Raw genomic sequence first — 18,372 nt, 5'->3', positions numbered from 1 at the left:
AACTTGGAAATATTACATTTGGTTCCCTCATCGAAATCATTGATCTATATTGTGAATAGCTGGGGCTCAAGCACTGATCCCTGCGGTACCCCACTAGTCACCGCCTGCCACCCTGAAAAAGACCCATTTTTTGAAAAGTGGAGTCACTGTTGTAATGTGGGAAACGCGGCAGTCAATTTGCGCACAGCAAGCTCCCACAAACAGCAATAAGATCATAGATGATCTTCGACCTCAACTCCACTTTCCCGCCCGATCGCCATATCCCTTGATTTCCTTAGAGTCCAAAAAAAACCGGAATCCAAATTCTCAAACTGCCACGGTGGGATTGTAACTGGTGTTCTCTAGATTACCAGCCCAGTAACATAACCACTACACAACTGTAGCCTTATTGGATTTGTTAGTGACTATCTTATATGTAAGGCCACTAGATTTGGACACTCCACAAGTGGAAATATCTTCTCTACGTCTACCCTATCGAACTTCTTCATAATTTTAGAGACCTCTATCAGGTCACCCCTCGGCCTTCTCTTTTCTAACGAAGAGCCCCAGCCTGTTCAGTCATTCTGCCCTGCATTTGCACCTGTCCCACCACATCTCACTGCCACAATGCAGGGGAGGCGCTGCACAGATCAGAGCAGTTTTTCAGGGTTTTTTTTTACAATTAATGACACTGTCAACATGCTATGCAACACTGAAGTGACAAATGCCAGTCTATATGTCACTCATGAGTTACTTAATGTTAGGATGGTGATGAATCAGGGTTCATTATTTGACTCGTTATTACCAGTCAGCATGAGACTGGTATTTCACACCGACCTATTACATGCATTAGGACACTACCAGCATTAAAGAGGGTGTTTTTTTTTCCTTAAACAGTCATTTAGTCTTTTCTACCCACTCCCCAGTTTTTTCCCCATCTGCCCTGAGGAGCAGACTCTTGCTAGGATTTGATTGCACGGCTGCCAGACACTCTCTGTGGCTATTCCTCCTGTGTGTGTGTCAGCGGCTAATTGGCCATGGAGGGCATCACAGCCCAGTCCCATCCGGTCCTAGCTTGACATCCATGCACACACAAGACGTTCCAGCAGGGTTCACGGGACTGCAGTCAGAAGCAGGAAACCAGGCTGATGTGTGTCCCCCGACGCCCCCCCCCCCGGCTCTCAGCATAGACCAGGGACTGACTGTTGGAGCCTCCCAGATCCGTATGACTTGGTCCCGCACCGGACGGTGCCATGAGCCGTTGACGGAAGTCATGATTTTTCCTTTAAAATATTAAATTCACTGCTTTTGTTTATTTGAGTTACTGAACACAGATGTCCTGACGCTAAACAGCCTCCAGCACCTCTCCTTTGGGATGGGGGGAGGGAGCATTGACGACCAACCAGGAGTGGGGGACCCTGGCTGCTTTCCCCTCAGGAGCGGGGACCCTGGCTGCTTTCCCCTCAGGAGCGGGGACCCTGGCTGCTTTCCCCTCAGGAGCGAGGGACCCTGGCTGCTTTCCCCTCAGAACTGAGGGACCCTGGCTGCTTTCCCCTCAGGAGCGAGGACCCTGGCTGCTTTCCCCTCAGAATTGAGGGACCCTGGCTGCTTTCCCCTCAGGAGCGAGGACCCTGGCTGCTTTCCCCTCAGGAGCGAGGACCCTGGCTGCTTTCCCCTCAGAATTGAGGGACCCTGGCTGCTTTCCCCTCAGGAGCGAGGGACCCTGGCTGCTTTCCCCTCAGAATTGAGGGACCCTGGCTGCTTTCCCCTCAGGAGCGAGGGACCCTGGCTGCTTTCCCCTCAGGAGCGGGGACCCTGGCTGCTTTCCCCTCAGGAGCGAGGGACCCTGGCTGCTTTCCCCTCAGGAGCGAGGGACCCTGGCTGCTTTCCCCTCAGGAGCGGGGACCCTGGCTGCTTTCCCCTCAGGAGCGGGGACCCTGGCTGCTTTCCCCTCAGGAGCAGGGGACCCTGGCTGCTTTCCCCTCAGGAGCGAGGGACCCTTGCTGCTTTCCCCTCAGGAGCGGGGACCCTGGCTGCTTTCCCCTCAGGAGCGGGGACCCTGGCTGCTTTCCCCTCAGAACTGAGGGACCCTGGCTGCTTTCCCCTCAGGAGCGAGGGACCCTGGTTGCTTTCCCCTCAGGAGCGAGGGACCCTGGCTGCTTTCCCCTCAGAACTGAGGGACCCAGGCTGCTTTCCCCTCAGGAACGGGGACCCTGGCTGCTTTCCCCTCAGGAGCGGGGACCCTGGCTGCTTTCCCCTCAGGAGCGGGGGACCCTGGCTGCTTTCCCCTCAGGAGCGAGGGACCCTGGCTGCTTTCCCCTCAGGAGCGAGGGACCCTGGCTGCTTTCCCCTCAGGAGCGGGGACCCTGGCTGCTTTCCCCTCAGAACTGAGGGACCCTGGCTGCTTTCCCCTCAGGAGCAAGGGACCCTGGCTGCTTTCCCCTCAGAACTGAGGGACCCAGGCTGCTTTCCCCTCAGGAGCAGGGACCCTGGCTGCTTTCCCCTCAGGAGCGGGGACCCTGGCTGCTTTCCCCTCAGGAGCGGGGACCATGTCTGGCTTTCCTTCTCCCTTAAAGAGAAATGATTGCCATTTTGTAAAATGGAAGAGTCACAATGGTGTAGAAATCATGGAAACTACAGCACAGGAGGAGGCCATTCGGCCCATTGTGCCAATGCTGGCTCTTCAACTGGACCTGTCTGCTCCAATCCCATTTCGCTTCCCTTTCCCTGTACTCTTTTAAGTTCGTCCTTTCCAAATATTTATCCAATTCCCTTTTAAATTATGTTCTAGACTCTTGACAAATTAGCAGTTGTGCTGAAACATTCCACGTTCTAACTACTCTCTGTGTAGATGAAAATCTTCTGACTTCCCCCTTTGTTCATCCAGCGATACTCCTCGGTCCGTGCCTCCTAGCTTCACCAACCAGTGCAGTCAATCTTTCATTGTTTATCCTCTTAAAAGTCTTTTCATAATTTTGAAAACCTCCATGAGATCCTCCCTTAACCGTCTCGATCTGTGAGAAAGCCATAACTTTTCAAACTTTTCCTCATAACTATAACCTCTCACAACAACAACTTGCATTTATATAGCGCCTTTAACGTAGTAAAACGTCCCAAGGCGCCTCACAGGAGCGCAACCAAACAAAATTTGACACCGAGCCACATAAGGCGATATTAGGGCAGGTGACCAAAAGCTTGGTCAAAGAGGTAGGTTTTAAGGAGCGTCTTAAAGGAGGAGAGAGAGGTAGCGAGGCGGAGAGGTTTAGGCAGGGAATTCCAGAGATTAGGGCCCAGGCAGCTGAAGGCACGGCCGCCAATGGTGGAGCGATTAAAATCAGGGATGCACAAGAGGCCAGAATTGGAGGAGTGCAGATATCTCGGAGGGTTGTGACCCTGGAGGAGATTACAGAGATGGGGAGGGGGCGAGGGCCATGGAGGGATTTGAAAACAAGGATGAGAGCTTTAAAATCGAGGCATTGCTTAACCGGGAGCCAGTGTAGGTTAGCGAGCACAGGGGTGATGGGCGAATGGGACTTGATGCGAGTTAGGACACGCTCACAGCAATTACAACGGAACAAATTGATCACAAAGGAGTTTATGCAGGGAATCTGGGACTTGCAACGTTCTGGTGAAGGGCTCGGTGAGGGGAAAACCAGAGAGCGGGGGGACATAGAGAGCTCCTAACTGAAGGTCACCCACACTGCTCCACTTCTGGATTCCACTTCAAGAGCACTGCGGTGAATTTCCTGAGTAAGACTGGTTGGTGCAGTGCTCAGTAAATGCCCACATCAGCAAATCTTAGCCCAGCAGACTGTGCCTGCACAGATCCTGTCCTCACACGCACACACACACTCCAGCAGGGCTCAGTGATCAGGAGCAGGAACCCTCGTTCAAGCGCAGACGCCAATTCTAGCACACCGCTATCTGATTAGCTAACCCAATCCATAGGTGTCAGTTTGGCTCAGTGGGCGGCACTCGCCGCCTCCGAGTCAGAAGGTCGTGGGTCCAAGTCCCACTCCTGAGGCTCGAGCATATAATCCAGGCTAACGCTCCCAGTGCAGTGCGGAGGGAGCGCTGCACTGTCGGAGGTTCCGCCCTTTGTATGAGACGTTAAACCGAGGCCCCGTCTGCTCTCTCAGGTGGATGTAAAAGATCCCGCGGCACTATTTTGAAGAAGAGCAGGGGGAGTTCTCCCCGGTGTCCTGGGGCCAATATTTATCCCTCAACCAACATCATTGAAAACAGATTATCTGGTCATTATTACATTGCTGTTTGTGGGAGCTTGCTGTGCGCAAACTGGCTGCTGCGTTTCCTACATTACAACAGTGACAACACTTCAAAAAGTACTTCATTGGCTGTAAAGCACTTTGGGACATCCTGAGGTTGTGAAAGGCGCTATAGAAATGAAAGTTATTTCTTACATTTAACTGCCTGATAAATAAATGGTTTCGACAGTAATTCTGGTGGGTTGGATTGCGTTCAAACAAAAATTTACACTTTACACACCCAGTGCGTACAAATTCTAATTCCTTTCTTTTAAATTCCTTAATCATTTAGCTTAAATTTTCATCTAGCGGTAGATTTATTAGAATGGTACCAGGGATGAGGGACTTCAGTTGTGTGGAGAGACTGGAGAAGCTGGGATTGTTCTCCTTAGAGCAGAGCAGGTTAAGAGGAGATTTAATAGAGGTGTTCAAAATCATGAAGGGGTTCGATAAGAGTGAACGAGGAGAAACTTTCCACTGGCAGGAGGGTCGGTAACCAGAGGACACAGATTTAAGGTGATTGACAAAAGGAGCAGAGCGGAGACAGGGAGTTATGATCTGGAATGTGCTGCCTGAAAGGGTGGTGGAAGCAGATACAATGTTAACATAGAAACATAGAAGATAGGAGCAGGAGTAGGCCATTCGGCCCCTCGAGCCTGCTCCGCCATTCAATGAGATCATGGCTGATCATCCAACCTCAGTACCCTGTCCCTGCCTTCTCCCCATACCCCTTGATCCCTTTAGCCTTAAGAAATATATCTAACTCCTTCTTGAATATATTTAATGAATTGGCCTCTACTGCCTTCTGTGGTAGAGAATTCCACAGGTTCACCACTTTCTGGGTGAAGAAATTCCTCCTCATCTCAGTCCTAAATGGCTTACCCCTTATCCTTAGACTGTGACTCCTGGTTCTGGACTCCTCACCATCGGGAACATCCTTCCTGCATCCAGTCTGTCTAGTCCTGTTAGAATTTTATAAGTTTCAATGAGATCCCCTCTCATTCTTCTAAACTCCAGTGAGTATAAGCCCAATCGACCCAATCTCTCCTCATACGTCATTCCTGCCATCCCAGGTATCAGTCTGGTGAATCTTCGCTGCACTCCCTCCATGGCAAGAACATCCTTCCTCAGATAAGGCGACCAAAACTGCACACAATACTCAAGGTGTGGTCTCACCAAGGCCCTGTACAACTGCAGCAAGACATCCTTGCTCCTGTACTCGAACCCTCTCGCTACGAAGGCCAACATACCATTTGCCGCCTTAACCGCCTGCTGCACCTGCATGCTTACCTTCAGTGACTGGTGCACAAGGACACCCAGGTCTCGTTGCACTTCCCCTTCTCCCAATCTATTGCCGTTCAGATAATAATCTGCCTTCCTGTTTTTGCCACCAAAGTGGATAACCTCGCATTTATCCACGTTATACTGTATCTGCAGGAATACATTTACAGGGCTATTAGGAAAGGGCAGGGCGAGCGGGACTAGCCGAGTAGCTCTTTCAAAGAGCCGGCACAGGCACGACGGGCCGAATGGCCTCCTTCTGTGCTGTATGAACTGTACCCCCAGCACAACCCAAAGCCTCCAAGAGGCTAGAATGGCAACTCCCCCTCGACCACCATCCCTGGAAACCGCAGCAGCATCCCCGCCCAACAAAAAACAATGAAAAACCATTCAGGATTCAGGGATTTTTAGTTTATTCAGAGAACATTATCCTTTAGGAAAAGTCCAAGTTTCTAGAAGAGTCTGCAATGATATTTTATCCAAAGTGTCCAATTCAGTTTCTCCCGGTGTTGCGTGGTTCTGCTCTCACCAGCCCTCCATCGATCAGCTCGCTCGATGTGGATATGTCCCGGCGGGTATCGGCAGCTCCATTTATTAAGACTCTTCCCTAGTGTCTGGAGATAAACAACAGCACTGGAGCAGGACACGAGGAGTCAGACTCCACTTTAGACTCGAGTTTTCTCATTCAAACATCTTTTCCATTGCAAACAGCAGAATTCATTTCCCCCAAATCATATTCCCAATCTGAAGACTCACCATGAACATTTTTAATATATATAATTAATTTTTTTTTTTTAAACAGACCAAGAGAAATAGCAGCACCAAGGGGAGGGAATCCCAGTAACTGCACTGCAATAGAATCTTTCGGCACTCAGAGGGTTAAGGGAAACAAGTTGTGCATTCCAGCAGTAAGCTTCCGCGAGCTTATATTCTGCGTCATGCCACAGCTAGGGTTGCCTCAACCCTCCAGCACTGTCCCGGAGTCCCCAGGACACTGCTGGGGGCAACCCAGGAGAAAGATCACCGGGGCCTTTAATTTAAAAAAAAATGATTTCAACACTTTTTGTACATTAGATATAAACGTGTGAAAGAAAAGGCCGTTTGACTGACATCCAATCAGGTGAGGAGTCTGTTCGCTTGAGGGCGTTGCCCCGCGAGGATGGACATCTTGGCCGACCAACGGGGAGGGGACGGGAGGGCGGAGCAGTTGACTGGAGGTGGTCGTGTGGTGAAACCTCCAGAATATATCCAGCCAGGAATGGCAAATCCTACAGGTGACCCCACTGCTTTCCCCCCGCCAGGATCACTGGGAGAGCAATCGACCACCGCGTCAACTGGGCCTCCTTGGCTGAGCATCAGAGGGGTGCAAATTCCACGGAGGTTTCCCCCGATCCTCCGCCGTAACCGTGGCGGAAACCCCGGTGAAACGATGCCGGCGCCCAGGGTTTCCGCTGATCTTACGCCCAAGTCGCGCCAAGTGATCAAGAGAACTCCTGCGGAAATAACTGGTGCAAGTCTTTACTGAGGCTAAATTTACAGCGTTATATCCCAGAGCCTCCAATTTTCTTTAACGTTTATACCCCATCATGGTGCTGCAGAATTTATATACCAGTGTCAGCATCCAGAACTTATGAGGCAGGTACAGTATGTGCAAAGTAAAGCTCCCTTTACACTGTCCCGTCAAACACTCCCAGGACAGGTACAGCACGGGTTAGATACAGAGTAAAGCTCCCTCTACACTGTCCCGTCAAACACTCCCAGGGCAGGTACAGCGTGGGTTAGATACACAGTAAAGCTCCCTCTACACTGTCCCGTCAAACACTCCCAGGGCAGGTACAGCGTGGGTTAGATACACAGTAAAGCTCCCTCTACACTCTCCCGTCAAACACTTCCCAGGACAGGTACAGCACGGGGTTAGATACAGAGTAAAGCTTCCTCCACATTGTCCCATCAAGCACTCCCAGGGCAGGTACAGCACGGGGTTAGATACAGAGTAAAGCTCTCTCTACACTATCCCATCAAACACTCCCAGGGCAGGTACAGCACGGGTTAGATACAGAGTAAAGCTCCCTCTACACTATCCCATCAAACACTCCCAGGGCAGGTACAGCACGGGTTAGATACAGAGTAAAGCTCCCTCTACACTGTCCCATCAAACACTCCCAGGGCAGGTACAGCACGGGTTAGATACAGAGTAAAGCTCCCTCTACACTGTCCCATCAAACACTCCCAGGGCAGGTACAGCACGGGTTAGATACAGAGTAAAGCTCCTTTTACACTGTCCCATCAAACACTCCCAGGGCAGATACAGCACAGGTTAGATACAGAGTAAAGCTCCCTCTACACTGTCCCATCAAACACTCCCAGGACAGGTACAGCACAGGTTAGATACAAAGTAAAGCTCCCTCTGCAGTGTCTCATCAAGCACTCACAGGTCATAACGACGTGGGCCAAGGTTAAGTTCCCTCTACCCTAAAAGTGCGTCCCAGCCTCAGAACAGTGGGCCTTACCGGACCATCAACACGGTCACATCACACACATACATTCTATGATGGGAGGCTGACAATTTGGTGCTCAGCATTGTGCTGCAGGCCTGTCCTCACCAGTACCTTGAGGTGACCCTCCCCAAACTTATTCCACATAGACCTCTTCCACCGACAGACAGGGGCGACTTGCGTCCCAGCAGCGTCGGCCGGCTTTGAACACAGGTCCCTGCCGTTTGACTCAGTCCCCGATTGAATAGTGAAATGGTTGAATATGCAGCCGTGTGGGACTGAGCTTTTGAAGACATGTATATAAAAAAGTGTCATTTGCGACAGTTCAGTGCGAATTGTGAAACCGGGCCCCCGACCGTGCGAGGCTCCTGTGCAAAGTACATCACAGTGCTGCACCCAGCATCCTTCCAACAGGTCACTTGGTGCTTTGTGAAGCAGGCAGACAGAGTCTAGAGAGGGACGTACGTTACACACCATTGCCTGTCCACATGGATCTGTACCCTTCAATTAATCGCTGGTACCTCAAACGCCATGTCTCATACTTTGGCACAAAACATTCAGACACTTGGAACTATGGTGACAAGGGTCCATTTTGTGACATTAAAGACTCTGCCCTTACATAAAATGGTGTTTTAAAAAAATTATGAACTCCCTAACCTCACCAGGTTATTCACATCACACACCATCCGCCTCCCCTTTTCAATCACGCCATGGTCAGGCAACTGACCTCGGGCGCGTGCCTCTGATTCAGGGGTGGCACAGGCTGAATCAACCTCCGCGCGCCTTCTCCTCCATCTGGCATTCCGCCCTCCCGCTGGAACTGAGAGGTCGCGGCGAAGGCAGTGGCCAACCCACCTCCTCCATTTCGACCATGCAACCCGCCACCACTGCACGGTACAACACAAGGAGGCTTCAAAACAGAATTAAAAGAAAGCGTTGGCAGTGAAACGATTCGAACGGGAAGACCCTTCCTCGTTGGCCATTACGACCCTTCGCCGTGCGTGAACGTAAATGTTGACGGTGCCAACCTTTTATCTGCCACTAGGTGTCGATAGCACGGGCTGAAAGTGCTCAATAATGACACCTACTGGTAGTTGCATGGTACTGCACAGATACCATTCCTCTTCCCCCCCCCCACCCTGCCCCCTTCCACATATTTTACCAATGATGTGGAGATGCCGGTGTTGGACTGGGGTGGACAAATGTAAGAAGTCACACAACACCAGGTTATAGTCCAACAGCTTTACTTGAAATCACAAGCTTTCGGAGCACTGTTCCTTCGTCAGGTGACGAAGGAGCAGCGCTCCGAAAGCTTGTGATTTCAAATAAAGCTGTTGGACTATAACCTGGTGTTGTGTGACTTCTTACATTTTACCAACACAGGCCAGTCTAAAAGGGCCCGGCACTGGAGGTCTTTGCGAGCAGGTCGGGAGGGGGCTGCAAGTGCAGGGTCCCACCGAGCGAAAACAAGAACCAGAAGGGAGGGAGGTGGATCGAATGTGCTCCAAGTCGCTTAGAACAGGGGACATCTCAAACAAGCTCACATGCACAACCCAAGATGTCTACGGGGATCCTAGAACAGATTTAGAAATCTGTGGCATTATTATTTTCTTTGCTTTCCTGTTATTTTCACCCCTCATCAAGGTTCTGGGATATGGTTGCACAGGCACCTTTGGGGGGAGTCTTGCCACTCCTCATCCAGAGAGCCTCGACTGTGACTGGGAGTGGGAGTGGAATCCACCCCTCCTCTCCCAGAAGGCTGACAGTAGCCTGGATGATTACACTGGGTAACGGCACCCTTTGCCCACTATCCCATGTGGCACATGGTTCAGGTAAAGACCCAGACCAATTGCTTAGGGAGAGCCCTGAGTAAGAACCTTTAAGCAGACTGAATAACCCCAGCTTGGTTTAACCAAGGTCACATTGGCCAGTTACGAGGCCGCACCCTAAACTCCACAGTCGGAAATTACCTGAAACCTTCCCCTAGAATGCAGAACTAATTTAAAACTTCCTCTTAAGAGTATGACCTAAATCATTCCGAAAGCAGCTTGCATCCACATCCCCAAAACCCAGTCTCCCGGCATTAGCACCCGAACCTTTGACCCCCAACGCCAATGGAGTATTCCACCCCGACAGCAGGCAGGACTTTCCTCCTCCCCATCTCTGCCGATAGTTGCACGCTGAGCACGATCCCCCCCACCCACCCACCACCACAGTACCTTGCCGTCCTTCGTGAGAGAACCTGGACAGCGGAGTGTCGGCAGGCTATTCGCTATGGGGGGGCATCACAGCAGAGCCCAATTTTGTCCTCTCTTGGGATTCACACACATTCTATTGCGGCACGAGGCAGTAAGAGAGAGAGAGAGAGAGAGAGAGGAGTTTGCGTAACAGAACCACATTGCAGATTAAAGGGTTCAATTACGGAGACAAGTTGCGTGGTTTTTGGCTTGTATTCCCTTGAGTTTGGAAGGTTGCAAGGTGATCTAAATCAAGGAGTTTAAAATGATAAAGGGATTCGGTAGAGTAGATAGGCGCGAAGAGTCCACAAGGGGGGGGGGGTAGAACCTTAAAATTAGAGCTAGGCCACTCAGGGGGAAAGTCAGGAAGCACTTCTTCTCACAAAAGGGTAGTGAAAATCTGGAACCCTCGCCCCCAAATGGCCGATGATACTGGGACAATTGGAGCTTAAGACTGAGAGCGATAGATTTTCAAGTGATATGGAGCAACAGTAAATGGTGTTGAGGTACTGATCAGCCATGGTGGAACAGGCTCGAGGGGCTGAATGGCCTACTCCTGTTCCAATTTACTTGCTACCCCCTCCAATAATTTTTAAAAAACACTTAAAGGTTGCAATGCAAGGGAATGGTCATTCATTCATTATTTAGAGGGTGCAATACCCTTATTTTGGGGGAGGGTGGGGGGAAAAGGAGGAGGAAACATAATGCTCTTAAATTATAGGCATTCCATTCCTCAATTTATCAGGGAAAGCAGGAAGCAGTCTCATTTTAATTCAATGTCACTCCTATCCCCCCTCCTGAAGGCTCACAACTCCTGCGGTCACTCACCCGAGGGGACATTCTTCAAGGAGGGGGGGGGGAAACATGGTTCAAAAACTGTACCTCACTCGCACGTGGACTTTCCAGCGGGGTCACGGGGGAACTTGGCTGGCTTTGCTCCACTGGCGGTCAGAACAGTGACCCAAGCTGTGATTAGCAGCACAACCCAATTTAAGAAGGGAAGAGAAGGGGGGGGGGGGGGGGGGGGGAGAAGAAAAATCTTGATAGTCCTCCCTTGACAGAAATACTTTTATATAAATCTGTTATAAAAATAACTTCAAGCCACCCCCACACCAGACTGCTGTCAATTACAGTCGAGAATCACTCTGAATTTAAATTCTATCCGAGATATTTAATGGTTTTATTTCAATTATGGCAAATCAGAATGGGGAGGATGGGGAGGGGGAAAGAGAAGATTGGGAAACATCTCCCATTGTAAAAAAAACACACACACACACCTTTTTGCATAGCATGATGGGGAAGTGTGTGTCGCATTAATGGATCTATTGAAAACCAAAAAAACAATGACTAAGCAGCCGGTTGTAAGTATAGCGAGAGATCCGTCACCAAGAACAGCGTTTAAGAACCGATAGGACAGAATCGCTCCCACCATTGCATAGCCTGTGTATATATGCCCCCCTCCCATTAGATGCTTCCCCCTCTTATTTCACGCCCTGGCTAGATTGAGTCTGACATTTGCGAGAGTCTGGAAGTCAGAATTAACCGGTTGCAAAATTCCTCTTACCCTCCTCCCTTCCCCCCCTCCCAAAAAAAAATCACTTTTTTTGTGTGTCTTGTACAAGTTAGGATTTTTTTTTCTCTCTATAAAGGTTTAATCCAACCGAATCAATTCAAGGGAGGGGGAAAAAAAAGAGAATATATCCAGGGACATCTTGTGCCGGAGTTAGGATTTGTAATTTGAGTTGAGCCAGGTGAGTCCCTCATGGAGTCCGTCTCCCGAGGTGGCGCAGGACGGTTGCACATACCAATTCCTGTCCCTGATCCTGGTCAAGCCCAGCTTCTCCTGGATCTCATGCGGCTTCATGGCATCGGGCAGGTCCTGCTTGTTGGCGAAGATCAGGATGATGGCATCCCGCATCTCGCGGTCGTTGATGATCCGGTGCAGCTCCTGCTTAGCCTCGTCGATGCGGTCGCGGTCGGCGCAGTCCACCACGAAGATTAACCCCTGCGTGCCCGTGTAGTAGTGCCGCCACAGCGGCCTGATCTTGTCCTGGCCGCCCACGTCCCACACGTTGAACTTCACGTTCTTGTAGGTGACCGTCTCCACGTTGAAGCCCACGGTGGGGATGGTGGTGACCGACTGGCCCAGCTTCAGCTTGTACAGGATGGTGGTCTTGCCGGCCGCGTCCAAGCCCAGCATCAGGATCCGCATCTCCTTGCTGCCGAATATCTTGGCGAACGCGCCGCCCATCTTCGGTGCGGTGGGGAAGGGAAGGGAGGGGAGGGAGGGAAGGAAAGGAAAAGGGGGGGGGGGGGACGGGGGACACACACACGTAAATTTCCGGCTCCCGAGGTGCAATGATCGCAAAGAAAGGCGAGCGCAGCGATGACTGCGGGGCCGATGAATGCAACGTTCAGTTGCAATGGAACGTTGGGTGATCCGCTTCAGTGTCAATGGAACGTTGTGTGATCCCTTTCAGGGTCGATGGAACGTTGTGTGATCCCTTTCAGGGTCGATGGAACGTTGGGTGATCCGCTTCAGTTTCAATGGAACGTTGTGTGATCCCTTTCAGGGTCGATGGAACGTTGTGTGATCCCTTTCAGGGTCGATGGAACGTTGTGTGATCCCTTTCAGGGTCGATGGAACGTTGGGTGATCCGCTTCAGTTTCGATGGAACGTTGTGTGATCCGCTTCAGTTTCAATGGAACGTTGCGTGATCCTTTGCAGGCCCCTTTGATACAAAAGTCTCCAAATTGTAGCCGCCAAGGCTTCGATTCACAATCTCACCCGTCCGCTTCCGCACTGCTCCTCTCCCCTCGCTTCATGTTTAATGCATTTCATGCTCTTGGGGTTTTTCCCCCCTCTCTCTCTCTCCCTTTGAATTAAAATATTTATATATATATATATGAAACTGAACTCCAAGCCCCGGAGAGGAAAGGGCGCGGATGTAGATTACAGCAGCGAGCGAGCGAGCGAGCATGCGCACACTCTCTTCCACTCCCCCCCCCTCCCACTCTGCAACTTTTAAAATGGCACTGCCCGCCCTCTGTTAAGGTGGCCTTGCATTGCATTGCCTCCGCCTCTTTTGTGTCACGGTTTTGTATGCCGGTGGTGCAATAGGCGGATCTGTAGCAGATGCCGAAAATATTCCGTTTCATAAATGCATTAAAGGGCGCAATGCTGCACATTCCTATTTTAACAAAATCGCCATGCGCATATTTCTGTATATTATGCATGGGTGCATATGCTAATCATTTATAAAGACTCTGCCTCCCTCCCCTCCCTTTTGAAGGACCTTTTAGGGTGTGGTTTCGTCCTCTTGATGCCTCAACCAAGTTTGCCTTGGCTTTTTGGTTATCTTCAAGGGGCACATGTAACGTTTAATATTATGCTCCTAATAATTTGCAGCTATCTCAAGTTTGCGGATAGTCGGAGAGCGCGCTGTTCTGATTTACAGGAGGTGTGCCCCAATGATGCACGCCCGCAAAAATTCAAACAGGGCGTCAAGAGCCATAACGCCGGGGCTCAGGGGCCACAAACTGGACACTCCCGAGTGCTGGCTGTTCAACCACAGGAGCTTCACAGCCGGTGTTCTCATCTGATGTCCATCCCAGTGCACCTCCCAGCAGTTCTCGCTGGATAATGATCAGGGTCTGGAATCCTGGTCAAGTTTTTCCTATACTAATCTAGTTAAGCGATGACTATATTAAGGAGTTTGCACACCGGAAGTATTTCCAGCACGATCTAATCGGATTTAAATTGTCCCTCCCTTCTACAATACCTTGAAAGTGTGGTTTAGATTCACCAACCACACCCCCCACCCCACCCCACAACCTCACTGTGTCTTCTTTTACATTGTCATTAGCACAACTTTTAATAATAAACTTGCACCCCGCCCCGATATAGAGTTTGCTGCAGGACCGTAGAAACCCAGTTGAACCATTCTTTAGATTAAAATTTATATTAACAATTTAGCCTTTGGAATCAAAGCACACCAAATTGGGGGAGGGGAGGGGGTGATAGTCAACACTGAGGAGGATAAATTACAAGAAGACATTAATAAACTTGCAGAATGGGCAGATAATTGGCAAATGAAATTCAACACAGATAAATGAGAGGTATTACGTTTTGGTAAGAAAAATAGTGAGGTCACATATTACTTGGAAAATAAGAATCTAAACGGGGTAGAGGAGCAAAGGGATCTGGGAGTACAAATACACAAATCACTAAAAGTATCGACACAGGTAAACAAGGCCATAAAATAAACAAACCAAGCAATAGGGTTTATTTCTAGAGGGATAGAATTGAAAAGTAGGAAAGTTATGCCAAACCTGTATCGAGCCTTGGTTAGACCACACTTGGAGTACTGTGCACAGTTCTGGTCACCATATTATAAAGAGGATATAGAGGCACTGGAGAGGGTGCAGAGAAGATTCACAAGGATGATACCAGAAATGCGAGGGTATACCTATCAGGAAAGGATGAACAGGCTGGGTCTCTTTTCTCTTGAAAAGAGAAGGCTGAGGGGTGACCTAATAGAGGTCTTTAAAATCATGAAAGGTTTTGATAGAGTGGATACAGAGAGAGAATGTTTCCACTTGTAGGGAAGAGCATAACTAGAGGCCATCAATATAAGATAGTCACCAAGAAATCCGATAAGGAATTCAGAAGAAACTTCTATACCCAGAGAGTGGTGAGAATGTGGATGTAAGAATCGCGGCAGCCAATTGTGCACAGCAAGCTCCCACTAACAGCAATGTGATAATGACCAGATAATCTGTTTTAGGTGTTGATTGAGGGATAAATATTGGCCAGGACACCGGGGAGAACTCCCCCTGCTCTTCTTCGAAATAGTGCCATGGGATCTTTTACGTCCACCTTAGAGGGCAGATGGGGCCTCGGTTTAACGTCTCATCCAAAAGACGGCACCTCCGACAGTGCGGCACTCCCTCAGTACTGCACTGGGAGCGTCAGCCTAGATTTTTGTGCTCAAGTCTCTGGAGTGGGACTTGAACCTTCTGACTCCAAGGCGAGAGTGCTCAGTTTAACATCTCATCCGTCTTTCAGATGAGTCGTTAAACCGAGGCCCCACCTGCTCTCTCAGGTGGACATAAATGATCCCATCACACTATAGCGAAGAAGAGCAGGGGAGTTCTCCCCGGTGTCCTGGGGCCAATATTTATCCCTCAATCAACACCTAAAGCAGATTATCTGGTCATTATCACTTTGCTGTTTGTGGGAGCTTGCTGTGCACACATGGCAGCCGCGTTTCCTACATTACAACAGTGACCACACTTCAAAAGTACTTCATTGGCTGTCAAGCGCTTTGGGACGTCCTGAGGTGGTGAAAAGCGCTTTCGAAATTCAAGTCTTTATTTATTTCGTTTGCTTTTAAAGGAATTGATTTAGCACCTGGAACTGTTGTTCCTGATCAACATCAGTGATTACAGTGAGGGGGGAAAATACAGATGGAGTTTTGAACCCAGGCTGCACCCAACGCTGGCATTGTGTTTCAATCACCGCCGAATGAGCTGGACGTCTTTTAAGATCAACCAGTGTAAACTACTCACCACATTGTACGGGAGCAATCGGCGGGCTCGGAATCCCACCACTGGCTCGAGGGAACTCAATGACAGATAGAGTAGGAAACAGAGACAGCACCTGTGATGGGGCGGAGATGGCGGGATGGGGAGAAGCCCACTGAAGGACAAGGAATGAAGGGATAAGGAAAGTTACATTGAAGAATGGGTGACAGAGGGAGTGGAACAATGAAAGAAAGAAAGACTTGCATTTCTATAACGCCTTTCACGACCACCGGACGTCCCAAAGCGCTTTACAGCCAATGAAGTACTTTTTGAGGTGGAGTCACTGTTGTAATGTGGGATACGCAGCAGCCAATCTGCGCACAGCAAGCTCCCACAAACAGCAATGTGATAGAAACATAGAAGATAATAACAATAATCATAATCAACTTTATTGTCATTGTTAGTGCACAAGTGCAGTACAACGAAATGTAGGCTTGCGGCTCCCGAGAGTGTACATTTACATTAAGACATTTAAACATTCAACATACATTTGGCTTGTAATACATTAACATAAACATAACCATAATAAAGTGCATTGGCAGATGTGCAGGCTTTAGAGTTTATTTGTGGAGTTCAGTAGGATGACAGCCCTGGGAAAGAAGCTGTTCCTAAATCTGGTCGTACGGGTGCGAATGCATCTGTAGCGTCTCCCAGATGGCAGGAGGGCGAACAGACTGTGGCTGGGGTGGGTAGGGTCTTTGATGATGGACCGTGACCTCCGTAGACAGCGTTTCTGGTATATGTGCTCTATGGTCGGTAGCCGGGTGCCGGTAATGCGTTGGGCAGTTTTGACTACCCGCTGCAGGGCCCCTCGAGCCTGCTCCGCCATTCAATGAGATCATGGCTGATCATCCAAACTCAGTACCCTGTCCCTGCCTTCTCCCCATATCCCTTGATCCCTTTAGCCTTAAGAAATATATCCAACTCCTTCTTGAATATATTTAATGAACTGGCCTCAACTGCCTTCTGTGGTAGAGAATTCCACAGGTTCACCACTCTCTGACCAGATAATCTGTTTTTGTTAATATGATTGAGGGATAAATATTGGCCCCAGGACACCGGGGATAACTCCTCTGCCCTTCTTCAAAATAGGGCCCTGGGATCTTGTACGTCGATTCGAGAGCACAGACGGGGCCTCGGTTTATCCGCTCATCCGAAAGACGGATTAAAGGGAAAGATTGGAGATGAAGGGAGAGAGATAATCTGAAGGGCGGGAAAAGGAGGCTACGGGATAATCAGACGGAAGTATGGGGGGGGGATGGATATTAACAGTGAAAGATTAGAGATGGAAGGTGAACTAGACAGAAGCTGGTGGGTTACTGCTGGGCATCCCGAGCTGGGCAGCTTCTCATAGGGTTTGCTGGCAAATGCTTTGTTCCATGGTAGGTTCAGACCAAAGCCAATCGCAGGATCCATGGGTGCCGCCCTGGCAGAGATCAGGGAAGTGAGCAGAGCCTGCGGGGACTGGAACCTGGGACCTTCTGGCCTCTGCAGCTCTGTGGCACCCAGCCTGGTGTGTTTACAAGGCTTGAGAAGTTGCTGGGAGCACCATCGACCCTGCCTTGGTTAGTTTCAGCAGCAGGTGTGAAAGGGAAACGGGGAATTGCACCGCGACTCAAAAAAAAGATGGAGTCTGAGAAGGTTAGAAAGAACATTCATTTTTAACATGATTGACAACAGATCCCCGATTTTAACCGCTCCAGCATTGGTGGCCGTGCCTTCAGCTGCCCGGGTCCTAAGCTCTGGAATTCCCTCCCTAAACCTCTCTGTCCCTCTTTCCTCCTTTAAGACGCTGCTTAAAACCTACCTCTTTGACCAAGCCCCTGCCCATTAAATAATATCTCCTTATGTGGCTCGGTGTCAAATTTTGTTTGGTAACGTTCCTGTGAAGGACCGTGGGACGGTTTACTACATTAAAGGCGCTATGTAAATGCAGGTTGTTGTGGTCCTGCTTGGTTTCTGCCCCTTTTCTCTCCTCTCCTTCCATGAGGAGGGTAGGGGGTGGAAGTGGGGGGCGGAGGAAACATATTCTTGTGTAGAACAATTCCTCGGGTGCCAGTTTCTCTCACTACCTCCATGTGTGAGCCCGGATTATGTCCGCAGCCTATTCTACCATGGTGGCATCGTCGCTGAGCCTGCGCTCAGCCGCATGGTCACATGCTCTCAGGATCGGGGACCCCTGGGCTGATTTGTTTTTGTTAAGGTTGCATCCGATCCGAGGCTTCCGAAGGCGGTGGACCGACACCAGATCGGGTTACTGCTTCCTAACTTGCTCGTGGGTTCCTGTTACCCTGTAGTGTGGTCCTGCAGCACGTCTCATTTTACCCTGCGACTAGCCTTACCCGACTCACAACGTGGCACCGCTGTGCCCTGCCACTGTAGGTGGGTACAGCGTGGTTGCCGGATGGCTCAGTGGATCAATGCGGCTGCCAGGGTGGGTACAGAGCCGCGCCAACCCAGCGAGATCCCAGGTTTTGTCCCTGGCCGGTGCTATGTTGGGTGAAAACGTCCTGCTGAACGTTGGTGCAC

The 18,372-nt window shown here is 50.0% G+C and overlaps 1 protein-coding gene across 1 annotated transcript; it reads right to left on the bottom strand.

Annotated features, from left to right (window-relative positions):
• Positions 1-11,407: 11,407 nt before the first annotated feature.
• LOC147096833 (ADP-ribosylation factor 6-like) lies at positions 11,408-13,278 on the bottom strand. Its single transcript, XM_085973484.1, has one exon. The coding sequence runs from the start codon at positions 12,506-12,508 to the stop codon at positions 11,981-11,983; it is 528 nt and encodes a 175-aa protein (XP_085829610.1). The 5' UTR covers positions 12,509-13,278; the 3' UTR covers positions 11,408-11,980.
• Positions 13,279-18,372: the final 5,094 nt, after the last annotated feature.

Source organism: Somniosus microcephalus, chromosome 34 (genome assembly GCF_052327205.1).
Source record: "Somniosus microcephalus isolate GS21.2 chromosome 34, FLI_Smic_1.0, whole genome shotgun sequence".
Lineage (NCBI taxonomy): Eukaryota > Metazoa > Chordata > Chondrichthyes > Squaliformes > Somniosidae > Somniosus > Somniosus microcephalus.
Note: the sequence above shows the minus strand (reverse complement) of the source record. Positions and strands in the feature narration are given on the sequence as shown.